The 26,149-nt window shown below is 41.1% G+C and overlaps 1 protein-coding gene and 1 pseudogene across 4 annotated transcripts in view; one reads left to right on the top strand and one right to left on the bottom strand.

Annotated features, from left to right (window-relative positions):
- Mpp7 (membrane palmitoylated protein 7) overlaps positions 1 to 26,149 on the bottom strand; it is a 252,742-nt gene that overhangs the window by 152,958 nt on the left and 73,635 nt on the right. For all 4 annotated transcript variants that reach the window (XM_038334123.1, XM_038334122.1, XM_038334125.1 and 1 more), the window contains one exon: positions 20,267 to 20,415. In XM_038334123.1, coding sequence (XP_038190051.1) covers positions 20,267 to 20,303 — 37 coding nt within the window. In that variant the 5' untranslated portion in view covers positions 20,304 to 20,415. The remainder of the gene's footprint in view (positions 1 to 20,266; positions 20,416 to 26,149) is intronic.
- Positions 18,772 to 19,623, top strand: LOC119816287 (annotated as a pseudogene).

The raw sequence follows: 26,149 nt of genomic DNA, 5'->3' as shown, positions 1-26,149 counted from the left end.
ATAGCTTTAAAAAAAGGACAGAGTAGTCCAGAAGAAAGGAACAGACACAAAATGTATAAACTGAGATAGATAGATAGATAGATAGATAGATAGATAGATAGATAGATAGATAGATAGATAGATAGATAGATAGACAGACAGACACATACACACATACTATTGGCAAGATGGTCATGTAAAGTTTGCAGTCTCTTTGAGGAGGAAATTCACCTCCACTCCCTAATCACTGCAGTCTTAAGTAGACAGAGGGCCACCTGCAGAATCTATGTCGATTTGATAGCCATGTGTTCCCAAGGAAGAGAAACTGGGGGCTGAGGCAACTACTTTCATTTTTACTATGTATATTACAAGACAGATATTATTTTAAAGCTGAAATTCTGAGCAGTAATTTTTCTCCAGAGCATAGTGCAGAGCTCCTTAGGAGCTCTATTCCAGCCACAGAGGACAGTACTTGCTCCACCTTGAAGCTATAACTACCTGACACCAGCTCCCCAACAGCTGTCACAGTCCCTTCTTCAGGCTCAAGATTACCCAAAAGACAGAGCAAGCCTTGTGAAATACCGACACCTAAACTCCACTCCTGGGTGAAAGTACAGCAGTGTTGCACTCCCAGGAGCAGCAGGACACAGCAGAGATTTTAAAAGTGTATCTAGGCATCTAGCTGGCCTCCCATCCCCCTCACATTTCAGTATAGACCCTCATCTTGTGGTGACCCCAATCATAAAATTATTTCGTTGCTACTTCATAACTGTAATCTTGCTACTGTTATGAATTGTAGTGTGTAAATATTTTTGGAGATGGAGGTTTGCCAAAGGGGTTGCAACCCACAGGTTGAGAACAGCCGCTCTAGATCCCCAGAGCCTACTTACAAATACTGAGTGTGTGCACCTACCTTTGTAAGCCCGGTACTGCCTAGGGAGCTGGAGACAGGTAGATCTCTGGGCTCATTGGTTGGTCAGCCAATCTAGACTAACTGGTGAACTTCAGGCCAATGAGAAAGCGTGTATCAAAAGAAGTAAATTGCCTGCCTGAAGATGACTGCTCAGGTTTTCTTGTGGTACACACACACACTCACTCACAAGTATTTTAGTCCTATAAGCCCTTTGGGAAATAAGGAGAGAGAGAGAGAGAGAGAGAGAGAGAGAGAGAGAGAGAGAGAGAGAGAGAGAGAGAGAGAGAGAGGGAGAGAGAGAGAGAGACCCGGCAGCCTAAAGTAAAATCCGTCTCCAGGTACACATGCATGTTAGGGGGAAAAACAATTTATATCAACCTAATCACAGAATGGTGATGGTGATGACGAATCATGAATGACAAAGAGGTGTAACAGCTGCACAAACTCACCTTTATTATTAAAATAATCTTCTCCACCATTAAGGTGGGGCTGACAGTAGGGAATGGGAAGACAAGAACAGGTGAGGACATAAGAAGAAAACTGCCCAGCTGCCAAGCTTATCTAATGACCAGGAGCCATTTTTCATCAAGATGACTATAAAGTCAGGACAAGCCACCCATTTCACATGAAAGCAACCCACAAGCAGAGCAGAAAGAAAAAGCCCTGGCTTCCAAAGAAAACCCAAAGAAATTGCCGAGCAAAACACGCTAGCTGGGGTTTCTCTAGCCCATCTTGCATGGAGGTGATTCATTTATGCTTATGTAGACTAGACGTCTGGATAAAAGTAATAACCGACATGCAATGTACACAGGAGGCCCGAGCAAAGTGAGAAGCAGACATGAGAATAACAATTCAGCTAGCCTCAAGTCTGTACAGAGGGAGGGGACCACAAGAACCCAAGAGAAAGGTGTCTGGGTTCAAATGAGACAGGGATGCTTGAGAGGTAGCTGGGGGCTGGGAGAAGGGAACAGGGTGTATTTGGGAACAAAAAAAAAAAAACATGAAGCAATATGATTCTGTAGAAATGAGCCTTCAGAATAAAGGACTGTTGTAACACCAGCACTGTTTACTCCATGGGTAAACTGTACATCTTGAACAAGTGGAGCAAAGACACAGCTTTATGGGTTCTATATAATATGCACTGACAGATTTACTTTAATCTTAACTCTTGATTTCTCCAGGCAGTGGTGGCACAGCCGAGTGGTGGTAGTGCACGCCCTTAATCCCAGCACTAGGGAGGCAGAGAGAGGCAGATCTCTATGAGTTCGAGGCCAGCCTGGACTAAAGAGGTAGTTCCAGGACAGGCTCCAAAGCTACAGAGAAACCCGCCTAAATAAATAAATAAAGCCATGATTTCGATAATTTTGAAACTAATAGAGGCTGGTAGTCTTAGTGCATTCCTGCAATGCATTGCTCAGGAAGTGGAGGCAGGATGAACAGGAGTTCAAGGCCAGTTTTGGCTACACAAGTCACTATCTCAAGAAACAAACAAAAAAAGGTGGGGGCTGGGAAGATAATTTAGCTAGTGATGACCTGAGTTTGTGCCCCAGAATCCACATAAAAAATGCAAATTGTGATGCCATACACTTGAAATTTCAAGGTTTTAGAGGCCAGCCCAACCCATCAGCAAGCGCCAGGCCAGTGAGCCAGATGGTCCTTAAATAGGAAAACAGCAGACAGCACCTGAGGACTGGTGACACCTGAGGTTGAACTCTTGTCCCCAGGACAAACATACTGAGCACACAGACACAGAAACAGAGAATGTCTAAAAATCCCTTCTCATTTCCTCTCTATTGTTGTGTGTATGTGGTGTATGTGGTGTATGTGTGCGTGTGTATGTGTGTGTGCGTGTGTGTGCGTGCGTGTGTATGTGTGTGTGCGTGTGTGTGCGTGCGTGTGTGTGTGCGTGTGTGTGTGCTCATGCCTATGGCAGCCAGCAGTGGACATCAATCATCTTTTTTAGTCAGTCCCCACCTAGCTTTTTGAGACAGCCTCTTGCTAAACTTGTAGTTCACTGGTTAGATAAAATAGCTAACTAGAAAGTTAAAGGGGTCTGGCTGTCTCCATCCCCCCTACCAGGATTAGCGATTTGTGCCACCCGGCTATTGAGCCAAGAATCCAAACTCAGACTCTCATTCTTGCATGGCAGGCATATTACTGACTGAACTGTCTCCCTAGCCCTCTATAGCATTTGTTAAGAAAATAAATCTAGGCCATCGACAATATAAAAAGTGTCATTGTACGTATCCCAGATGCTCTGAAAACCTGAGGAAAAAGACCACAAAGCACAGACCACAATTTCATCATATAAATTATAAATTATTTAGAATAATTCATTTTCTACTGTTTTTCACTATATTGTCAAATATAACTCACTGCTAACCAAAAGAAATTCATCTTAAATGTAGCACAGATTCTCAAAACAATGACAGACCTAAAAAGAAAACTGCTAGAAAATGCAGAAGCACGGGTGGAGGAGTATTCCAGCTGCAGGAAGTTGCTTCTGTAAAAATACAACATTCTGGACAAGACAGTAGTGGCTCCCTGGGAAAGATATGGCTCAGAGTTTGCAGAAAGTATCCCTGCAGTGAATGGTTCACTCTACTTGCAGATTCCAGATGCTCTACATTCCTGACATCAGGGTGGAAACATTTACTGGTAGTCTAGAGAAATTTAATGCCATCATTCTTGTCATATCCCTCATAACTTCATTACCAGCTCGAGTCTGGGGAAGCTATAAAGCCTATGCTAAATGAGAAAAAGGGAGTCCTCTGTGTTCAGCCGCCCTAGACACAAGAAGCAACCAAAGCGTTTAGAAAGTATTTTGCAAAAGACTTGGCAACCAGGAACAACTATGGATTTGCTTTTTTTCAGTTTAGATATTTGCATTCTACCCAATATGAACAGGCAGTGAACCAAACCGTTTCACTATAACCTGGGGCTAATAACCAGTAAAGAACACATATCAACGCCCAGAACAACACTGTTAAATTTTATGATATTAATAAAATGGGACACCAAGTAAATTTTCCACTTTCTTAAAGGTAAAACAATCAGCACTATTTAGTGCCATTCCTACTGGGCCTCAATTTTTTTCATTTAAAGCACAGTTTATTTCCAAAAGGGCTTATAGGGCTAAAATACTTGAATTCAACAGAAAGAGTGTCCTCATTACACTATCCCTCAACTTCAAACAATGTTAAAGCATTTGGCACACTGAGATTTTTAAATATGCAGAACAACTTAAATAATCCCAATACTGTAGCTTTGTTAATAACAAAATAGGCAATTCATTCAGTTATCTTGAAGTCTATAAAATCAGGGCGAGTTCACAGAAAGCAAGTGCATACAGTTGATGGAGGAGTGTCTATGTGTTACTTTCATTGATTAATAAAAAAACTGCCTTGGCCCTTTAAGAGGACAGAAAATTAGGTAGGTGGAGTAGACAGAACAGAATGCTGGGTAGAAGGCAGTGAAGCAGATGCTTCAGGCAGTCACCATAAGCAGTCGCCATGCTTCTCCTCTCCAAGACAGATGCAAGTTAAGATCTCTCCTGGTAAGCGACAACCTCGTGGTGCTACACACATTACTAAATATGGGTTAAAGGAAGATGTGAGAATTAACCAATAAGAGGCTGAAACTAATGGGCCAGGCAGTGTTTAAAAGAATACAGTTTCTGTGTAATTATTTCGGGTGTAAAGCTAGCCGGGTGGCGGGACGCAGCCCTGCCACTCCATCTACATACAGTCACAGAGAACATTCATGTTTAGAAGCTATCTCTAGGCTTTAAGAGTTTCCTATGTGCAACTAACTTCAAGTTAGTAGCCTGTGGCTTTGTATAAAGTATTCCAATACCACCAAAACAAGCATGAAAGAACTTTGATGTTTTCTTGGCACTGTTCATACAAAAGATACAGGCATAAAAAAGTATAACTAGCTTCTAAAACTTACAGACCAATAGCCAATAGCAAACAGCCAACTTCTAATCATTTACATCATATCAAATCAGTTACTGAGCCAGCAAGGATGGAGTAGGTTGGATAGACAAGTGGTGGGGCTTGGAATGAAAATGTCCTTCACAGGACTTGAATGTCTGGTCACCAGTTGGCAGCACCATTTGGGGGATGCTTTGGAGGCTTGGTTTTATTGGTAGAAGTATGTCACTTAGAGACAGTCTTTCTGAGTCGAAACTCTCCAGACCATTTCCAGTTGCTCTCTCTGCTTCATGCTAGTGGTTGAAATGTGAGCTTCTTGCTCCTGCAGCCATGCCTGGCACTTGATAATATGATTCCCTGCCATGATGGACCCTTCCCCCTCTAGCCATAAGCCCAAATAAACTCTGTCTTCTTCAAGTTGCTTTGGTCATGATGTTTTATCACAGCAATAGGAAATAACTAAAACAAGCTAAAACATCACATTTGCTATTTATGGCACAATAGGACTTTTTATCTTTTGGAAATTACTGTTAATAAATGTTAACATATAATTAAACCAGATAACGTAGGAAGTGGAGCTGTATCATGCATGCATCTGTACTCTGAAGGCTTATCAATAATTATCAAGCACAAGAAAATCCAACAAGCACAGGGGATGGGACCATCTATAATGCTTCTCTCTTCAAGCATTGTCCTGGAATATCCTTCACTACATCCCCAAAAATCCTGTTGCTGAGCTATGCACAAAGTGAAATCCTAAGACACTTTGTGTCATCCAAAAGGTATCAAGACCCATTGTTATCAGAGAGAAGATATTGTTGACTAGTAAAAACTAAGGGGTTTCCATACATAGATTTTAAAAATAATCCCAGCTATAAAAATGTTTTCTTTGGTTTCTCAGTCCTCCTCCACCATCAGCCACATTCAGAGAGTCCGGTTTGGTCCCCTGTTCCAACAGTCCCATTCCGACTGGACTTGGTGGTCTCCCGTTAGATCTGTTCCACCATCTCAATGGGTAAAAGCACTCCTCGCGGTCCTGGCTTCCTTGCTCATGATCTCCCTCCTTTTGCTCCTCATCAGGACCTTGAGAGCAATGGCAATGAACATGAACTCTACAGCATGGACGGGCTCACTGTGAGCCTTACTCCATAACAAAATATGCATCCAGAACTAATGGGAGACCACCAAGTCCACTTGGAATGGGACTGATGGAACATGTGACCAAATCGGACTCTCTGAAAGTGGCTGATGGTGGAGGCTGACCGAGGAGCCAAGGACAATGGCGATGGGCTTGGTCTCTACGACATGGACGGGCTCTGTGTGAGCCTTGTCAGTTTGGTTGCTCACCTTCCTGGACCTGGAGGGAGTTGGGAGGACCTTGGACTCAACATAGTGTAGAGAACCCTGATGGCTCTTTGGCCTGGAGAGGGAGGGAGTAGGGGTATGGGTGGAGGGGAGGGGAGGGAAGGGGGAGTAGGAGGGGAGGAGATGGCAATTTTTAATAAAAAATAAACTGGAAACAAAAAAAAATGTTTTCTTTGTGTTAAAAATAACAAATTAGTGATTTGTACCTAAAAGCAGAGGAGTCGATGTTTCCCAACCTTTCCACCCACACCCAACTCTTTTCTGAACATGAAATTTTGTTTTCAAGAGAACCTGGTAATGCAAATTCTTTCTTCTCAGTCAAAAGAGTAGCTGGCGAAGCTAAGGCTCCAAAGAGCTGAATAAAGAATAAGGTGCTGTTTCAACTCAGTTAGGCGGTGAGGAAGCTTCCTGCAAAGGGCACCTAACTCTGGGGTTTCGGTTTGCATTAAAACGGTCCATTAAGCTAGATGCCTCCATATTAAAAGCAGCCATCTCACTGCATCCAAATCGTGCCATGAAAATTCAGTGTAAGAGACACTGTTGCGATGCAAGTGTAGTGGGGCCATTAACCCCACCACTCAGGAGGCAGTGTGAGTTTGAGGCCAGAGACCTGTCTCAAAGGGGAGGGGTCTGTGAATAATACAGTTCTCCCCAGCATTGATGTGAGCCTAGTCTTTCTAGTTCGAATTCCTTTAAATCCCTACGTTATCAAGAAACAAAGCAAACATGCCAACTTTATACACACTCTTGAACTGTGCTATTTTCTTTTTTTGACAAAGAGAAAGAAAAATTTACTTTGTAATAGTTAAGGCTACAACAAAATAAAGCCTTGTTGTTTGCTGACTAGGTAAGCACTATGTGTGAAAACCATGTACCTAAAACTATTATAAAAATAGTCTACCCAGATACCTCTTTTATTTGGTTTGGAAGCCTTCTCTATGGCTAACTTAATTCACTTAGTGCTCTTTATTTAATCATTTGTATGTGATCTGTGCGTGTGTGTGTGTGTGTGTGTGTGTGTGTGTGTGTGTGTAGGTGGGTGTGTACCAGGGTGCATGTGCAGAGATCAGAAGACAAATTTGGGTGTCCATCCTGGTCTTTTACCTTGTTTGAGACAAATTCTCTTGTTGTTTAAACTATGTAAGCCAGATTACTTCATCCTCAGGCTTCTGGGTACTTACCTGCCTGCCACACCCATCTACTCATAGAAGCACTGGAATTACAGATACTCACTACTGCTCCGAGCTTTACATGGGTACTAGGAGTTCAAATCCAAGTCCTCAGACTTTCACAGCAACCACTTCACCAACTAAACCAACTCCCTAGCCCTTCTCTTCAAAAGGAACTTACAGCATTTTCTCCTAAGTAAGAAGATGCTGAGGAGGCAAGAATGACCACTTTAAAGTTTATGCCTGTGAAGAATCACATAGAAAAATAGATCAATTCCTGCTTCTTAGGGTAGTCTTTTGAGTACTCTCACAGGGTTCACAAGCTGCTTTCAATGGGAATTTAACACTAGTAAATAAGAGAGTAGACTCTTGTCCCCTACAGTCAAATTTGCAACAAGGGGAAGCAGAGTCAATTCATGTATGATGCATGCATGGATCGAAAAAAATCAGTGAATCCAGGTAATTTGTGTATATTTATAATGATAAAAATTAGGATTAACAATAAAGGAAAGTTGTGATCGTAGTATCATATTGTAGAAAGTTAGTCCTATTATTATTGCATAAGGTTATACAAAGCATGGGAGCCCATGGCTGCCCCAGCTGCCAACCAACTGATCAGCAGTCTATCCTGGAATCATCTGGCTGACGGGGTAGCTGTGCCTTCCCTCAGGCTCCACATACACTGCTTAATGGACCTGTGTGCTTCATAAAAGAGGACACCATTCCCAACAAGAGGAAGGCGGTCCTATGATCAAAGGCATATGGGTGATTAGTCTCTTTCCCAGAGCCAAACAAATCCCCAGGCTGTGCAAGTGTTTGTCAACACTCTTCAGATAACATCCACTCATGATGTTTAGTATCTTGTATGCTTGGGAAATTAACACTTCACACAATTACAGTTATATAGAATCACATATCCCACTGACTAAAACACAGCAAAGACTTAGAATAAGTTCAGGGAAGCATCAAAATAGCAATTAGAAGAGTAATGCAGACATAGGTCTCCCAGATGCTCTTTTTCCCCATGACAACCAGCAAGCTGCTACACGCCTGGAAACCTTGCTCTGCTATGGAAGCAAACTGAAAACTGGAAACATGACGCAATCAAATGCAGTGTGCACCTCCTGGAAGCTGCCAGAAGAAAACTGCCCCGAGCTGAGACTTGATTTTCCACAATGAAATCTACCACTGAGGGGGAAAGTCATCACATGTGGCTTTGGGGTTGGTTTACTTTATTTTCATTTCTTTTTTTATGTTTTATTTTTGACAAGGTCTCACTATGTAACCCTTGCTGGTCCGGCTTATTTTTTTGAGACAGGATCTTGCTATATAGCCCAGGTTGGCCTCGATATCATGCTCTTCCAGCCTCAGTTTCCCAAGTGCTAGGACTTCAGTGTGCTCTAATATAGGTGACCAATCCTTGAGGACTGGTTTATTTTAAATGATCAGTAACACAGTGTCTTAAGGTTTCCACTGCTGTGAAGAGACACCATGACTACAGTACTTATAAAGGAAAACATTTAATTGTGGCTGGCTTATAGTTCAGAGGTTTGGTCAATAATCATGGCAGGAAGCATGGCATTCTGTGGACAGACATGGTGCTACCTAGATAGGTAGCTGAAAGTTCTACATCTTGATCTGCAGGCAACAGGAAGTAAACTGTTCCACACTGGGTGTAGCTTGAGCATATACAAGACCTCAAAGCCTACCCCCATAGTGAGATACTTCCTGCAACAAGGCCGCACCTACTCCAACAGGGCAACACCTCCTAATAACTCCTTAGAAGTTAAGCACTCAAACACATGAGTCTACAGCAGAGACCATATGTATTCAAACCGTCACACACAGTATTTTCATGACATTGGCAGAACAAACAACATCTACTTTTCATGATTTCAAATGGCTTCTTTTAGCAGTGAAGCTTACAATGTGTCCAATATCCTCAATAAATTCAATCTACCACTTTATGGATTAAATATTATAATTTTAGTGATGGAAACAAATTTAATAAGATTTCCTACCCAGGCTCATGTTGATATATAACCTAAATATTGCTAAACAGTACTCCTCGAAGAGGGCATTCACTGCTGAAAGAAAACAACACTGTCAATAAAGGAGATCAGAATAGTTCAAAATAGTATAAAACAGAAGGCAGATGATAACATCATAAACGGTGGGACAATGACAGTAAAAGACTTCAGATGTTACATGAACTTAGATGGCAAAACAGCAGGGTTAGGGGTGAAATGGTGCCAGATAGCAATGATTGCAAAAAGAGGTGGATAGGGAGGCATGTAAGACTAGACTAAGCAAGTTTTCCTGCTGCCTTACTTAAGAAACTTCAGCACCTACCCCCTCCACCTGTCTCCAGCACCACTGACAAAAAAACTGACTCTCAGCTGGGCAGTGGTGGCGCACACCTTTAATCCCAGCACTCGAGAGGCAGAGGCAGGCAGACCTCTGTGAGTTCGAGGCCAGCCTGGTCTACAAGAGCTAGTTCCAGGACAGGCTCCAAAGCTACAGAGAAACTGTCTTGAGAAAACAAACAAAAAAAAAAAAAAAAAAAAACACTGACTCTCTGAACAACTTCGTATTTTTGAAGAACAAAATATTTTTCAATTAAGGTACATCCCAGTTTCATTTCTGTTGATAAAATACCCTGACAAAGAGCAACTCAAGGGAGAAAGAGTTCATTGTAGTTCACAGTCCATCACAGCAGAGAAGTCAAGGCAGGAACCTGAAGCATCTGGTCACATCCACATTCAAGAGAGAAGAAACAAGTGCATTTCTCTATTCCGCACTTCAGAACCCAAACCCAGGAAATGGTACCACAAACAATGGGTAGGTCTTCCTGCTTCGATTCATATCATGACAATCCCACAAGCCCCACGGACATGCCCACAAGTCACCTACCTGAAGAAGATAATTGCCCATTAAGAATCTGATCCTATCAACATGTAGAAGAATGAAAATAGATCCATATATATCAAAATGCACAAAACTCAAGTCCAAATGGATCAAAGACCTCAACATAAAACCAACCACACTGAACTCCATAGAAGAGAAAGTGGAAAGTGCACTTGAACTCATTTGGCACAGAAGACTACTTCCTAAATAGAACCCCAGTAGCACAGACACTAAGAGAAACAACTAATAAATGGGTTCTCCTAAAACTAAGAAGCTTCTGTAAAGCACAGGACACAGTCAACAAGACAAAACAACAGCCTACAGAATGGGAAAATAATCTCCACCAACCCCACATCAGACAAAGGGCTAATCTCCAAAATATACAAAGAATTCAAGAAATTTGTCATTAAAAGAACAAATATTCCAATTTTAAAAAAATGGGGTACAGACCTAAACAGAAAACTCTCAACAGAGAAGTCCAAAATTGGCTGAAAGACACTTAAGGAAATGCTCAACTTCCTTAGACATCAGAGAAATGCAAATCAAAACAACTCTGAGATTCTATCTTATACCTCTCATAATGACCAACATCAAGAACACTGATGACAACTTATGCTGGAGAGGATGTGAGGTAAAATCTGCATTGCTGGTGGGAGTACAAACTGACACAACCACTTTGGAAATCAGTATGGCGATTTCTCAGAAAATTAGGAAACAACCTACCTCAAGACCCAACAATACCACTTTTGGATATACGCCCAAAGGATGCTCAACCATACCACAAGGACATGTGTTCATCTATGTTCACAGCAGCATTATTTGTCATACCCAGAATCTGGAAATAACGTAAATGTCCCTCAATCAAAGAAATGGGTAAGGAAAATGTGGTACCTTTATACAATGGAGTACTACACAGAGGGGGGAAAAATGACATCTTGAAATATGTGAGCAAATGGATGGATCTAGAAAAACATTTTACTGAGTGAAGCAACCTAGATCCAGAAAGGCAATATCAGATGTATTCACTCATAAGTGGCTTTTAGATATCAAGCAAAGAAAAATCAGCCTATAATTCACAATCCCAGACAACCTAGACAGCAAAGAGGACCCTAAGAGAGACATACATGGATATAATGTACATGGGCAGTAGAAAAAGACAAGATCTTCAGAGTAAATTGAGAGCATGGAGAACATGGGAGAGGAGAGAAGGGGAAGGGAGAGGAAGGAAAGGGAGCAAAGAAAAATATATAGCTCAATAAAAAACAATTAAAAAAAAGAAAGTTCAGGAGTTAACAAAATTCTACCACATTGCAAAGGACTACTTAGACAAATCATAAACAACACAGTACGGTGTGCAGGTAGCATGTTTCCCAGAATCCTCTCTCTCAGGGGGTATGGCTAAGAAGTGAGCATTTCCAAAGTCTCCATTTTCCTACTGGAGGTGGTAGTCACACGCACATTGGTGTTACTAGCTCTTTTAAAACTGTACTTATAAAGGTTTTACATTCATTTCTGTACAAATATATTTTACATTATATGTTTATACAAATAATATTTGATGAAATTACAAAATTAAAACTAACATTCAGCCAAGGCATGATTCTATAAGGTTCTTTTAAACCATGCTCTATTACAGGAATAAAAATCGTAAGATAAACTCTAGCTGAAGATCAGCATATTCCACAGCTAGACAATTCTAACACTGCAATTCACATACCCTGTATTTGAATGAGCAACTGAATGAATGGTGGGATCACTCTCCTGAGGAAGGAATTTACAGATGTGCAAAGGGTAAAGCCTAAAACTATCTACTTACTAATGCAGAGATGAAAACATCAGCAAATGTTTATATTAGCTGACTACAATCACAATTGACCTACATACAATATTTGTATGGCCTTATTGGGTCTTTAGACATGGGTAGGTAAATACATATTCATGTCTCTGCTCTGTCAGACATCTGCTGAGAGGGTCTAAAGTCACTGTGGTGGTTAGAAAGAAAATGACTCCCAAAGGGAGTGGCACTATTAGGAAGTATGGTCTTGTTGAGGTATTCCTTGTTAGGGGAAGTGTGTCACTGTGGAGATGGGCTCAAACCATACCCAACGTCTTAGTTCACTTCTTGTTACCTGCAAGTCAAGATGAAGGAATCACAGCTTTCTCCATACTATGTTTGCCCTTACGCCACCATGTTGCACTATGATAGTAATGGGCTAAACCTCTGAAAATGTAAGCCACCCCAATTAAATGCTTTTCCTTTATAAGAATTACTATGGACATGTTATCTATTCACAGCAATTGAAACCCTAATTAAGACAGAAGTTGGTACCAGGGACTTGGGTATTGCTGTGATAGGTTGGATCGTGTTTTTGTTTGAAGGAATTCAGACTTTGGGACTTTGCGTTAGGAATGCAGTGGAATTCTTTTAAGTGCTCTTAATGAGCCATATCAGTAGGGGCATGGAAGACAGTGGTGCTGAGAGTGGTTGGAACTGTGGGGAGATGGCTCAAGAGATTTCAGAGGAGAATTTTTTTTTTTAATTAAAAATTTCCGCCTCCTCCCCGCCTCCCATTTACCCCTCTCCCCCCTCCACTCCCCCTCCCTCTCCTATCCAGAGAGCAGTAAGGGTTCCCTGCCCTGTGGGAAGTCCAAGTTCCTCCCCCCTCCATCCAGGTCCAGGAAGGTGAGCATCCAAACAGGCCAGCCCCCCCAAAGCCAGTATGCGTAGTAGGATCCAAATCCAGTGTCATTGTCCTTGGCTTCTCAGCAGCCAGAGAAGAATTTTAATATGTTGCCTAGAGGTAATTCTTGTGATATTTTGGTAAAGAATGTGGCTGCTTTATGCCCTTGTCTGAAGAGTCTGGCTGAGGATTAAGTGAAGATGTAATTGAATGATCTGTGAGTTCAAGGCCAGTATTGTTGACAGAGAAAGTTTCAACCAATCTTAGGCAGCAAAGGAAACTGTCGAAAATAGGAAGGTAGTGAAGATGTAATTGGACAAGGGGCCCATGTTCCAACCCGTTATCAGCAGAACTTGGCAGCTTTGGCCATGTGGTTCTGGAGTGAAGGATAGAAGAAAGGAGGTATGGAATCTCCCTCCATGACTAAAGAAAACCACTAAGGTCAGGCATGTGTCAGGGGTGTCCCTGAATAGAGGCCTAAAGAAGTGATTGTGTGAAGCTGTGAAACTGAAACATAAATTGCCTTGGAGAACTCAAGATGTTAGAAATGCCAGAGTCATGGGATACCTGCTGAGGAAAACTGCTAGCAGAGAGTCCAAGTAGTCCAAAAGAAAGCGGTGTGGTGCAGTCAACAAAGATGAAAGGAACTGGAGATCTGAACAGTGCTTTGACATCAGACGTGGAGATGCAGAGTTTGGAGTTTTCACAGCTGATTTTCAGTACTGAGTTGGTCCAGTATTTCCTCACTATGCTCCCTCTTCACTATGTTCTGAAATTGTCACGTATATCCTGCACCATTATTCTGGAAGCATGTGATCTCCTTTCTGACTTTGATTTTACAGAGGATGACAATTAGAGATTGCATGGATCTCAAAAGAGACTTTGAACTTTAGACTTTTATATGAATTTGAGACTCTTATATGAGACTATGGGGACTTTTGAGGTTGGACTAAATGTATTTTTGCATTATGATATGGCTACAAGTCTTTGGGGGCCAGGTCATGGAATACGGTGGTTTGATGGAAAATGGCCCCCAAAGGGAATGGAACTATTAGGAGGTATGGCTTTGTTGGATGGAGTGTGTCACTATGAAGGCAGGCTTTGAGGTCTTGTATGTGTTCAAATCACGCCCAGTGTCTCAGACCACTTCCTGTTGTCTGCAAGTCAAGATGAATGAATATCAGCTCCTTCTCCAGCACAATGTCTGCCTGCACAACACAATGTTACACCATAACGATAATGGACAAAATCTCAGGGAATGTAAGCCACCCCAATTAAACGTTTTTCCTTTATAAGAATTGTCGTTTTCATGTTGTCACTTCACAGCAATTGAAATCCTAACCAAAACAACTGCCCAAGTTTCCATTTCTAATCCTATTCTCCCCTCACCACCCCACCCCCCTCAGAAAGAAACTAGGCTCCTTGGAGACATGGCTACTTGAGGAATAGGACAGATGAGCTGATGTCCCTTGGCTGTCAGAGTAGGTGTACTAGACAATCAGCAAGCCCACATTGATGGATGCTTTCAAAGGAACTGACAGAAAGAACTTCCAACAGGCAAAGCTGGCCTAACTGAAGTAACAACATAAAACAGTGCTGGGTTATAACCCTAAAGTCAATACCAACAATGAGCACGTGAATAAATGGGGAGAAAAGGGCAAGAATCCAGGGAACTTATACAGTTATTTCACCCTAGAGGAGGAAGTGAGCAACTGATAGCCAGGGAATGTCAGCATCAGCAGTTCACAGTAAGACCCTTTCCCATGATTTCATAGGCATTTACTTCAATTACTGACTCCCCAAAGCACGTAACTCCCATCCCTTTGTGAGGAAAACACAAGACAAACACAAACTTAGAGAACCTTACAATATACTGACTAACATCCCTCAAAGTCACTAAGGATAGCAGTCAAACCCTAGAGCAGCCTAACAAGTCACAAACTTGCATGTAGCATGCTACTCCAAATGACAGCCTAAAACCAAAGGGGGCATGAGGTGGGAACTAAGGAAACAGGAATGGATTTTGGTTAGAGTCAGTGTATATGCATCAGTTCATCAACCGAAAGGAGTTTGGCACATGAATGAATGCAGAAGGCTAACAACAGAAGAAGCTGGGTGTGAGGTACACTGCAACTTTCTACACTACCTTTGTAATTCTAAACTTATAATAAAAATTGGATTATTAAAAATTTTAAGATGAAATTAACAGGTCATTATAATCTAGAAAGAGAACCAAGAATGTGCATGATACTCATATATTGTAAACGAAAACCAACAAACTTATGTGGAAAGAATAAAATATAGGGTCATTAGTTCTAAGATGGTTGACAATCTGTGTGAGAAGAGGTTAGATCTCTGCCTCACTCTGCATTCAAACTGCAGTCAGATTAAAATTTCATGTGTAAAAACCAATCTTTAAATTTATCAAAAGAAATCTTAGAGAATATATATGCTCTAGGGCAAGGGGAGATGTACTTAAGTTGAAGGGGGAAAAGCAATAATCAAGATGTGCTTACATGATTTTCAACTCTCTAAATGAATTGGGAGTATTTGAGGGGGAAGTTTAAAAAAGAGTGGCCCAGCTTAAATAAATGGCACAAAGAATTAATATATAAAATATAAAATAAGAAATTTTGCAAGTCAATTAGAACAATGTAAGACAGCACAATGGTTGAAAACAGGTTTGAATAGACATATCCCCGACAGGAAAGTATATTAAACAATGGAAATATGTTTCACAGAAGGAATAACCCACCTTTAACACTTTGTACCCCATCAGATGGCAGCAACTACAAAGACTGACAGCACCGAACACTGGCAAGAATGGCTGGAATCTCTAATGCACTCCATACATGATTAACTGGCTTAACAAGTCTGCAAATTAATTTTACAACATTATTATGTGTGTGCATCTTTCCTGCCCAAATATTTACAACAGGAGCAAAAATCAGCACTTTGCACCATGCATGCACCTTACAACACTGTGGATCATGACATTGTAAGTCACATGAAATAGCATGAGTCCACAGATGATGCAGGTATGTCGGCAGATATGCAAATAAACATGCATGGCACACTGTATACATTCATATACTCCCTGCAAACAACATTTGCTATACATGGTTACAGAAAAGGGTTGGGGATGTAGCTCGGAGGCAAAGTACCTGCCTAGTATGCACAGGGTTCTAGTCCCAAGTACTGCATGAGGAAAGAAACAGAATAATACAATCTGTGGCATATAATAAAATCTGTGAGGTTTTGACTGTTTGTTTTAAGAAGAGTCAAACATATGTTTTTCTGGTGCCACTGATCAAACCCTGGGCCTTACACATGCTAAACATGCACTCTACAATTGAGGTACGCTGAACTATGAGAAACACTGAGTGCACACACAGCTCTTGAAGAATACTTACCAAGGTGAGAAAGGAAGTAAGACTGAGGAGATGAGAATCTTTTCATGTTGTAATTACAAAACCCATTTTCTTTTCTTCATTAAATAAGCAGAAAGAGGATGATAGATGAATGCTAAGATTGTTTTATTAAAAAGCATTTCTGGAGGCTGAGGAAATAGGTCAGAGAGTAAAAGTTCTTTCTGTGTAAGCACAAAAACCCGAGTTTGAATTCCTAGCACCCACATAAAAAGCCAGATGTGGGGTGTGTGTGTGTGTGTGTGTGTGTGTGTGTGTGTGTGTAGCGCATACATGTGAGTGCATGAATGTGGCAAGGAGACAGGAGGATGAATAAGGCTTGCTTGCTGGCTACCCACAGCCTAGCCCCATGTTTGGTGAGAGACCCTACCTCAAAAGAACAGGACAACGAGCGATAGAGCTGGCTGTCTACATCTTTCTCTGGCCTCTGTATGTGCATAAGTGCACACACCAAAACACACATTTGGAAACCACAAATGCACATGGCATTTTCCCAAGTGACTATAACAAGTACAGACACTAAAGTCAGATGCCTTTCTTCTGTGATTGGGCCCATGGCCATTTGTAAAACTCTAACTTTATTCTCTTAGAGACTCAATGGCAAGATATTATCAACAATGTTGCTAAGCAATATGACATGAGTTCTTCAACTGCACCAGTACAAGAGATCTACCCAGGAACACTAAACGTACAATGCACAGAACCCATTGTGACATCCGTGAGTGCACTGACCTGGGAACAGCATGTCTTCTACACCTAACTCAAATCTTCAGGCACACAGGTTCAAAAGAACCAGAAAACAAGTGTCACAGCCAGCACATTTGCACTCTAAGTGGCACAGCTGTGTGGAAAAGTTCTTTATAAATTCCATACTGTCTATGCTATTTTCTATGAATGACAGCGCTCAGTTATAAATGCTTATTCTCATCAGCCTGTGAGTTAAACCTCATTAGCAATACTTTGCTATCAATTAAGGTACCACAATCTTGGTGAATAGTGAAGCATAAAATATACTGCACAACCATAATACCTTGATGGCTAGAGAAATTTTAGCTATAATTACCCTGTCACCACAAAAAGTTCAATTATTCATTTTACATAGTTCAACAAAACACAGAGCTAAATAAAAACTAAAAGGAAAATATTCAAAGGAGCTAACTTGCAAATTAACATCCTGAGGGATAAGAAAAATGAGTTTAACAGAATTTAACAAAAAATAAAACTTCCAACAAAAAATAATCCACAGTCCAAGTCACTAGGAGGGGAAATGGCTGCAGATGGACAGAGATGAACCAGACTGCACTTGCAGAGTGAAAACAGTGACAGCTGGCAGAACAGCAACTGGACAGAGTAAATGTGGTGCCCCTGACTGGAATGGGTAGGGTGGAGATGGTTACCTCAGCTGGCAAGAGTAGGTGGTCCCTGAGATCAGGACACCACGACCACAGTGACATATAGGACACTGTTCTCAGCTATGTTATGTTGCCACTTCCGTTGAGGAGTCTTAAACCTTCAAGGCATAGCCTGGGCATGGTGTCATTCACAATGCTCATTGACCTTGTGAGGCTGAGGCAGAAAGACTGTGAATTTAAAGGCTGTTCTAGGATACACAAAGCAAAACCCTGCCTTAAACAAATCAAAACAAACACAAAGTAAATGTTTGCACAACCTATTTCCCACCCTCACTCATTCTTTTTTTTTTTTTTTTTTTGTCTCTTTGGTGTTGAATATTAAATCCAGTGCTCATGCACATTAAAACATACACTCAAGTGATTTCAGCCCTAGTTCCTCCCCCTCATTTTGAACAGTTCTAAAACACATCCAGAAATCCACATTTAAGCAGTACTGATAGCAAGGAAGCTAACTGCTAAACTGGGCCAGAAAGGAGATGTTTTTATATATGTGATGTGTTGTGTGTCTAAGAAATATTTATAAATATAAATAATATTCTATAGGCCACTGTATCTTGCAATTGATGGGACTTATTGAGTAGTCAGATATTATTGTTTTTAAGATTTTCTTATTTATTGTGAGTGAGGGTCAGTAGGTGTGCATGGACGGAGGGTGAAGGTCAAAGGGCAACTTTCAGAAGTAGATCTCCTTCTATCATGTGGACCCCAGGGCTTGGCAGCAAGTGCCTTTACCCAATGAGGCATAGTAACAGCCCACTGTTCAGTTTTCATATAACTTCTTACTGATGTCTAGGGACTTCCAGATGTATTTTATCTCCAGTAATAGAATAAGAGAATAAAAGCAGGCAAGCCACAGCAGAAGTCACTGCAGCTGTGGTGTTGTGCTGTGGGAAGAGACAGGTTTGTAAACCTCAGAGTGAGGTTCTGCCTGCCAGAGGCCACTGCTGTTCCTCGGAGACCCCCGGGTAAAGCCACCGTCACCATGTCTGAAAAAGAGGTAAAACCTTCAACTGAGGAGTTAGGGGATAAGAAGGGAGGAGAATACATTAAACTCAAAGTTATTGGACAGGATAGTAGTGAGATACATTTCAGTATGAAAATGACAACACATCTCACTGTCAAAGACAGGGAGCTCCAGTGAATCCACTCAGCTTTCTCTTTGATTGTTAGGGAATTGCTGATAATCATACTCCAAAAGAACTGGGAATGGAGGAGGAAGAAGATGGAATAGAAGCTTATCAGGAGAAACAGGGGTTATTCCAGGGTTTAGATAATTCTTTTCTTTTCCCCCTTGTCCCTCAATCCTTTTTTATTTTTAAAAATAGTTCTTTTGTAATGTGGTATTCAAAATGAAAACTAAATACTGGCACTCCATCTCTTTAGAACATCTGGTAATCTGAAAAATCTGGTAATCTGAACTCTAAGCGTTCAATATTCATTTTTGGTTGTTTTTGCTGTGCTGATTTTTGGTGATTAGACCTCAGCTCCCTTAATATTGCCCTCCTTATTTTAAAAAATTTCATGTGTGCAGAGAGAGGCCACCCATTTCAGGACTGTGCATTTTCAGATTTGTGACGGGAGCTTTCCTGTGACTTTCCAATTGGCTCTGAAATTCCAGCATGCGATTCCTTCATTCCTGGACCATGGTTTTCAGTGGGAGATGAGACATAAACTGTGTGTGGGAAAATAACCTTTCCTCAGCTTGAAGTTAGTTTTAAAATCTGGGGTTCTGGACCAAAAGAAGAGCATTACGTTTGTAGTCAAGATGACAGATACAATGAGAGTGACAGCTAACTCCAGGATGGCTTCACTGGAGAGAAAGAACGCGTCCTAAGAGTAAGGCAGGCTGCCTGAAGATACCAGGAAAGCTGTAATTTCCATCAGCAGTTAGTAGTAAAGTTACTCTTGCAGAAGTATACGCAACAGACACTGCTCCTTTTGATTCTGTTTGTACTTTTTGGCCTCGGACATGGGTATTCAAGGGACATCATCTGTACCATCTTCATTAAAATGAACAGTATTTGTAAAAACCATAGAGAGAGAGAGAGAGAGAGAGAGAGAGAGAGAGAGAGAGAGAGAATATGAAGGCAGAGAAATAAAATAGAAAGCAAGAGGTCCGAAGCAAGTATGGCAAACATTTCATGCCTGCTGTTAAATGTGAGGGACGGCAGTATAGATGGGTATTACCAGTATTTGCCAGAACACTGGGCATTCTCAAATACTTCATTTTAAGCAATTAAATGCACAGTGTTGTTCTAAAAGCAAGACAAGGGTATAGGCATGTGTCACCTCCACCACCTGGAAAAGGAAGCACAGTATTTCTGTCTAGTCCAGAGCTTGTTAGGACTTATTTTATGCCTCTCATGTAAGTCACAGAGAGACAAATGTGGTTTATTTGCGCCCACAAGGCTACAGTCAGTGGGAACAACACTAATAAGTAAGAATGTAGGGAAAATTGTCCCCTTGGGTTCTCATACCCATTTCTCCAGCAGATCCGGTTGACAGTGCTGGCATGCTGAGGGCTGAAGGTGTTTGGCTGCTCTCCACTCTCTTGCCTTGGGAAGCTCCAGGGAATTCAATGACCTGCAGCCGAGCTTCACGGAAGAGCTGACTGTCTCACTAGCCCCTAGGAAGAAAAAAAATTAAACATTTATACACCCAAATAAAAAACCCTATTATCACTTCCCTAGTGTATTCAAGGTCCTTGGCTCAGGACCAGTGTCCTGCTCCTGCACCAAGGCCATCCACCCAGAGGGGTGAGAAGCTGCCATCCAGATAGGTCTGAGGATTCCCGCAAGGGAGTGAGGGCACCTTCAGATTGTGCTGCAAGGTTAGCTGTGTGATACTCGACCCCGCCCTGCCCCCACCTTTGCCCTTTTTTCCCTGCAGCATCCTTGGGCTACCAGGAATCTCTGATTCAGTGCTGTGGAGTTCCATCTGGACAGGTGAGTGTGTGCTATCCTGGGGCGACCTGCCCTTGAAGAGAGCACAGCCCCCCTGTCCCAGCTCCTGGTGCAGGGGTGTCTTTGTTACACACATGGCTGCCTCTCCCAAGCCTTCCCTAGGGTATTCAAGGTCCTTGGCTCAGGACCAGTGTCCTGCTCCTGCACCAAGGCCATCCACCCAGAGGGTTGAGAGGCTAACCTCCAGGAAGGTCTGAGGATTCCCGCAAGAGAGTGTGGGTACCATCAGCTTGTGCTGCAACGTTCCCTGTGTGCAACCCCGCCCTGCCACCACGTTCGCCCTTTTGTCTGCAGTGTCCTGGGGCTACCAGCATCCCTGATTCAGTGCTGAGGAGTTCCATCCAGTCAGGAATAGCTCCTGCTCCTGATCCTGCACTGAAGATAGCCACCCAGATTCAATCACAGCAAAGATTGGACCAAGACACCAAGTCTCTACTGGCTCCATTTGAAGGAAGAGATGGGCAGGCGCCAATGCAAGAACTCCTCCAACGACCTGAAAGGCAACATGACATCACCAGAATCCAGGCATCCTGAAACAACAAGAATTGAACACTCTACTCCAGAAGAAATCGACCTTAAACAGTACTTTATGAAAATAATAGAGGACCTTAAACAGGTGGTAAAAAACTGCAATAAAGAAATGGAGATGACAAACAAAAAGGTAGACGAAATAAATAAATCTCTCAAAGATACCCAAGAAAAACAAAACAAAAAAAAAAAAAAAAAAAAAAAAAAAAGGATCAAACAGGTAAGGGAAACAGTTCAAGACCTGAAAAATGAATGGAGGTAATGAAGAAAACACAATTCGAGGGAAGACTGGAAATGGAAATTCTGAGTAAATGAACAGAAACTACAAAGACAAGGATTACCAACAGAATACAAGAGATGGAAGAACGAATCTCAGACTCAGAAGATACTAGAGAAGAAATAAACTCACAGATTAAAGAACAAAACAAATCCAACAAATTCTTAACACAAAACTTCCAGGAAATCTGGGACACCATGAAAAGACCGAACCTAAGAATAATTGGGGTAGAAGAAGGAGAAGAATTACAACTCAAAGGCCCAGAAAACATATTCAACAAAATTATAGAAGAAAACTTACCCAACCTAAAGAAGGATATTCCTTTGAAGGAACAAGAAGCCTACACAACACCAAATAGACTGGATCAAAAGAAAGCATCCCCACACCATATAATAATCAAAACACAAAACATACAGAATAAAGAACAGATATTAAGAGCTGCAAAGGTAAAAGGTCAAGTAACATATAAAGGGAAACCTATCAGAATTACACCTGACTTCTCAATGGAAACCATGAAAGCCAGAAGGTCTTGGATAGATGTGCTACAGACACTAAGGGAACATGGATGCAAGCCCAGACTACTATACCTAGAAAAGCTTGCATTCACCATCGATGGAGAAAACAAGATATTCCAGGACAAAAACAGATTTAAACAATATGTAGCCACAAATCCAGTCTTGCGGAAAGTAATAGAAGGAAAATCACAAACCAAGGAGTCCAACAACGCCCACAATAACTCAGACATCTAGCGACCCTTCACCAGCACAACTAGAAGAAGGGAAACACACAAACTCTACTACAAAGAACAAAAAAAACAAAACAAAAAAAATTACTGGCGTTAACAACCACTGGTCATTAACATCACTTAATATCAATGGACTCAATTCACCTATAAAAAAGCACAAGCTAATCCCAGCTTGGTCGATCACCTTCCTGGACCTGGGGGAAGATGGGAGGACCTTGGTCTTAACATAGAGTAGGGAACCCTGATGGCTCCTTGGCCTTGAGAGGGAGGGAGGGGGGGTATGGGTGGAAGGAAGGGGGGGGAAAGGGGGAGGAGGAGGGGAGGAGATGGAAATTTTTAAATATAAAAAAATAAACCATAAAAAAATTTTAAAAAAGGCACAGGCTAAGAGATTGGATAGGAAAACAGGATCCAACATTATAATGTTCACAAGAAAAACACCTCAACCACAAAGACAGACATCTACTCAAAGTAAAGGGTTGGGAAAAGGTTTATCAAGCAAATGGACCTAAGAAACAATCCAGTGTGGCCATACTAATTTCTAACAAAGTTGACTTCAAACTAAAATAAATCAGAAGAGATGGAAAGGGACATTTTAAACTCATACAGGAAAAATCCATCAAAATGAAGTCTCAATCCTGAATATCTATGCCCCTAATATAAAAGCACCCACTTATGTAAAGGAAACATTACTAGAACTCAAGACAGCCATCAAACCACACACACACTCCTCTCTCACCAATGGACAGGTCAATCAGACAGAAACCTAACAGAGAATTAAGAGACTTAATAGAGGTAATGAACCAAATGGACTTAACAGACATCTATAGAACATTCCACCCAAATAGGAAAGAATATACCTTCTTCTCTGCAGCTCACGGAACCTTTTAGAAAAATGACCACAAACTTGGTAACAAAGCAAACTTCCACAGTTACAAAAAAATATTAGTAACTACCTGTGTCTTATCGGATCACCATGGATTAAAATTAGAATTCAACAACAATGCTACCCCCAGAAAGCCTACAAACTCATGGAAACTGAACAGTCAACTACTGAACCACACCTGGGTCAAGGAAGAAATAAAGACAAAAATTAAAGTCTTCCTTGAATTTAATGAAAATAAAGACACAACATACTCAAACCTATGGGACACTATAAAAGCAATACTAAGAGGAAAGTTCACAGCACTAAGTGCCCACTTAAAGAAAACGGAGAGAGCACTCATTGGAGACTTAACAGCACACCTGAAAGCTCTAGAAAAAAAAAAGAATCAGACTCACCTAGGAGGAGTAGAAGACTGGAAATAATCAAACTGAGGGCAGAAATCAACAAAATAGAAACACAGAAAACAATCCAAAGAATCAATGAAACAAAAAGCTGGTTCTTGGAGAAAATCAACAAGATTAAAAAACGCCTATGCAAACTGATCAAACAGCAGAGAGAGAACAAGCAAATTAATAAGATCAGAAATGAAAAGGGGGACATAACCACAGACACAGAGGAAATTCAGAGAATCATTAGATTTTACTACAAAAGCCTGTATGCCACAAAATTGAAAAATGTAAATGAAATGGACATATTTTTAGATAAGTACCATTTACCAAAGTTAACCCAGGACCAGGTGAACAAACTAAATAGTCCTGTTAGTCGTGAAGAATTAGAAACTGTTATCAAAAATCTCCCTACCAAAAAGAGCCCAGGACCAGATGGTTTCAATGCAGAATTCTACCAGAACTTCCAAGAAGACCTAATACCTATACTCCTTAAGGTATTTCATAATATAGAAACAGAAGAGTCATTGCCAAATTCCTTTTATGAAGCCTCAGTTACCCTGATAACTAAACCACACAAAGACTCAACCAAGAAAAAAAATTACAGGCCAATCTCACTCATGAACATTGACGCAAAAATTCTCAATAGAATACTGGCAAACAGAATCCAAGAACACATTAGAAAAATTATCCAGTACAATCAAGTAGGCTTCATCCCAGATATGCAGGGCTGGTTCAAAATACGAAAATCTATCAATGTAATCCATCATATAAATAAACTGAAGGAAAAAACCATATGATCATCTCATTAGATGTTGAAAAAGCATTTGACAAAATTCAACACCCCTTTATGATAAAGGTCTTGGAGAGATTAGGGATACAGGGGTCATTCCTAAATATAATAAAGGCTATTTACAGCAAGCCGACAGCTAACATCAAATTAAATGGAGAGAAACTCAAGGCCATCCCACTAAATTCAGGAACGCGACAAGGCTGTCCACTCTCTCCTTATCTCTTCAATATAGTGCTGAAGTTCTAGCAGTAGCAATAAGACAACATAAGGGAATCAAGGGCATTCGAATTGGAAAGGAAGAAGTTAAACTTTCGTTATTTGCAGATGATATGATAGTGTACATAAGCGACCCCAAAAACTCCACCAAAGAACTCCTACAGCTGATAAACTCCTTCAGTAACGTGGCAGGATACAAGATCAACTCCAAAATATCAGTTGCCCTCTTATACACAAAGGATAAGGAAGCAGAGAGGGAAATCAGAGAAGTATCACCTTTTACGATAGCCACAAATAGCATAAAGCATCTTGGAGTAACTCTAACCAAGGAAATGAAGGATCTATTCGATAAGAACTTTAAGTCTTTGAAGAAAGAAATTGAAGAGGATACCAGAAAATGGAAGGATCTCCTTTGCTCTGGGATTGGGAGGATCAACATAGCAAAAATGGCAATTCTACAAAAGGCAATCTATAGATTCAATGCAGTCCCCATCAAGGTCCCATCAAAATTCTTCACAGATCTTGAAAGGACAATAATCAACTTTATATGGAAAAAAAACAAGAAACCCAGGATAGCCAAAACAATCTTATACAATAAAGGTACTTCCAAGACTTCTGTAAAGCAAAGGACACTGTCACTAAGACACAAAGGCAGCCTACTGACTGGGAAAAGATCTTCACCAATCCCGCAGCAGACAAAGATCTGATCTCCAAAATATATACGGAACTCAAGAGACTAGACTTTAAAACACTAATTACCCCAATTAAAAAATGGGGCACTGAACTGAACAGAGAATTCTCATCAGAAGAAGTTCAAATGGCCAAAAGACACTTAAGGTCATGCTCGACCTCATTAGCGATCAGGGAAATGCAAATCAACACAACTTTGAGATACCATCTTACACCTGTCAGATTGGCTAAAATTAAAAACATCAATGATTGCCTTTGCTGGAGAGGTTGTGGAGTAAGGGGTACACTCATCCATTGCTGGTGGGATTGCAAACTTGTGCAACCACTTTGGAAAGCAGTGTGGCATTTTTCTCAGGAAATTCGTGATCACCCTACCCCAGCACCCAGCAATCCCACTCTTGAGAATATACCCAAGAGATGTCCTATCATGTTACAAAAGCATTTGTTCAACTATGTTCATAGCAGCATTATTTATAATAGCCAGAACCTGGAAACAACCTAGATGCCCTTCAGTGGAAGAATGGATGAAGAAACTGTGGAATATATATACATTAGAGTACTACTCAGCAATAAAAAACAATGACATCTTGCATTTTGCATACAAATGGATGGAAATAGAAAACACTATTCTGCGTGAGGTAACCCAGACCCAAAAAGATGAACATGGGATGTACTCACTCATAATCAGGTTTTAGCCATAAATAAAGGACTTTGAGCCTATAATTCGTGATCCTAGAGAAGATAAATAAGAAGGTGAACCCAAAGAAAAACAGATAGTTATCCTACTGGATATTGGAAGTAATCAAGATTGCTGGGCAAAAATTGGGAACTTGGGGGCGGGGTGGGATGGGGGTAAGGGGAGATGGGGGAGAAAAA

The sequence above is a fragment of the Arvicola amphibius genome, chromosome 6 (genome assembly GCF_903992535.2).
Source record: "Arvicola amphibius chromosome 6, mArvAmp1.2, whole genome shotgun sequence".
NCBI lineage: Eukaryota > Metazoa > Chordata > Mammalia > Rodentia > Cricetidae > Arvicola > Arvicola amphibius.
Note: the sequence above shows the minus strand (reverse complement) of the source record. Positions and strands in the feature narration are given on the sequence as shown.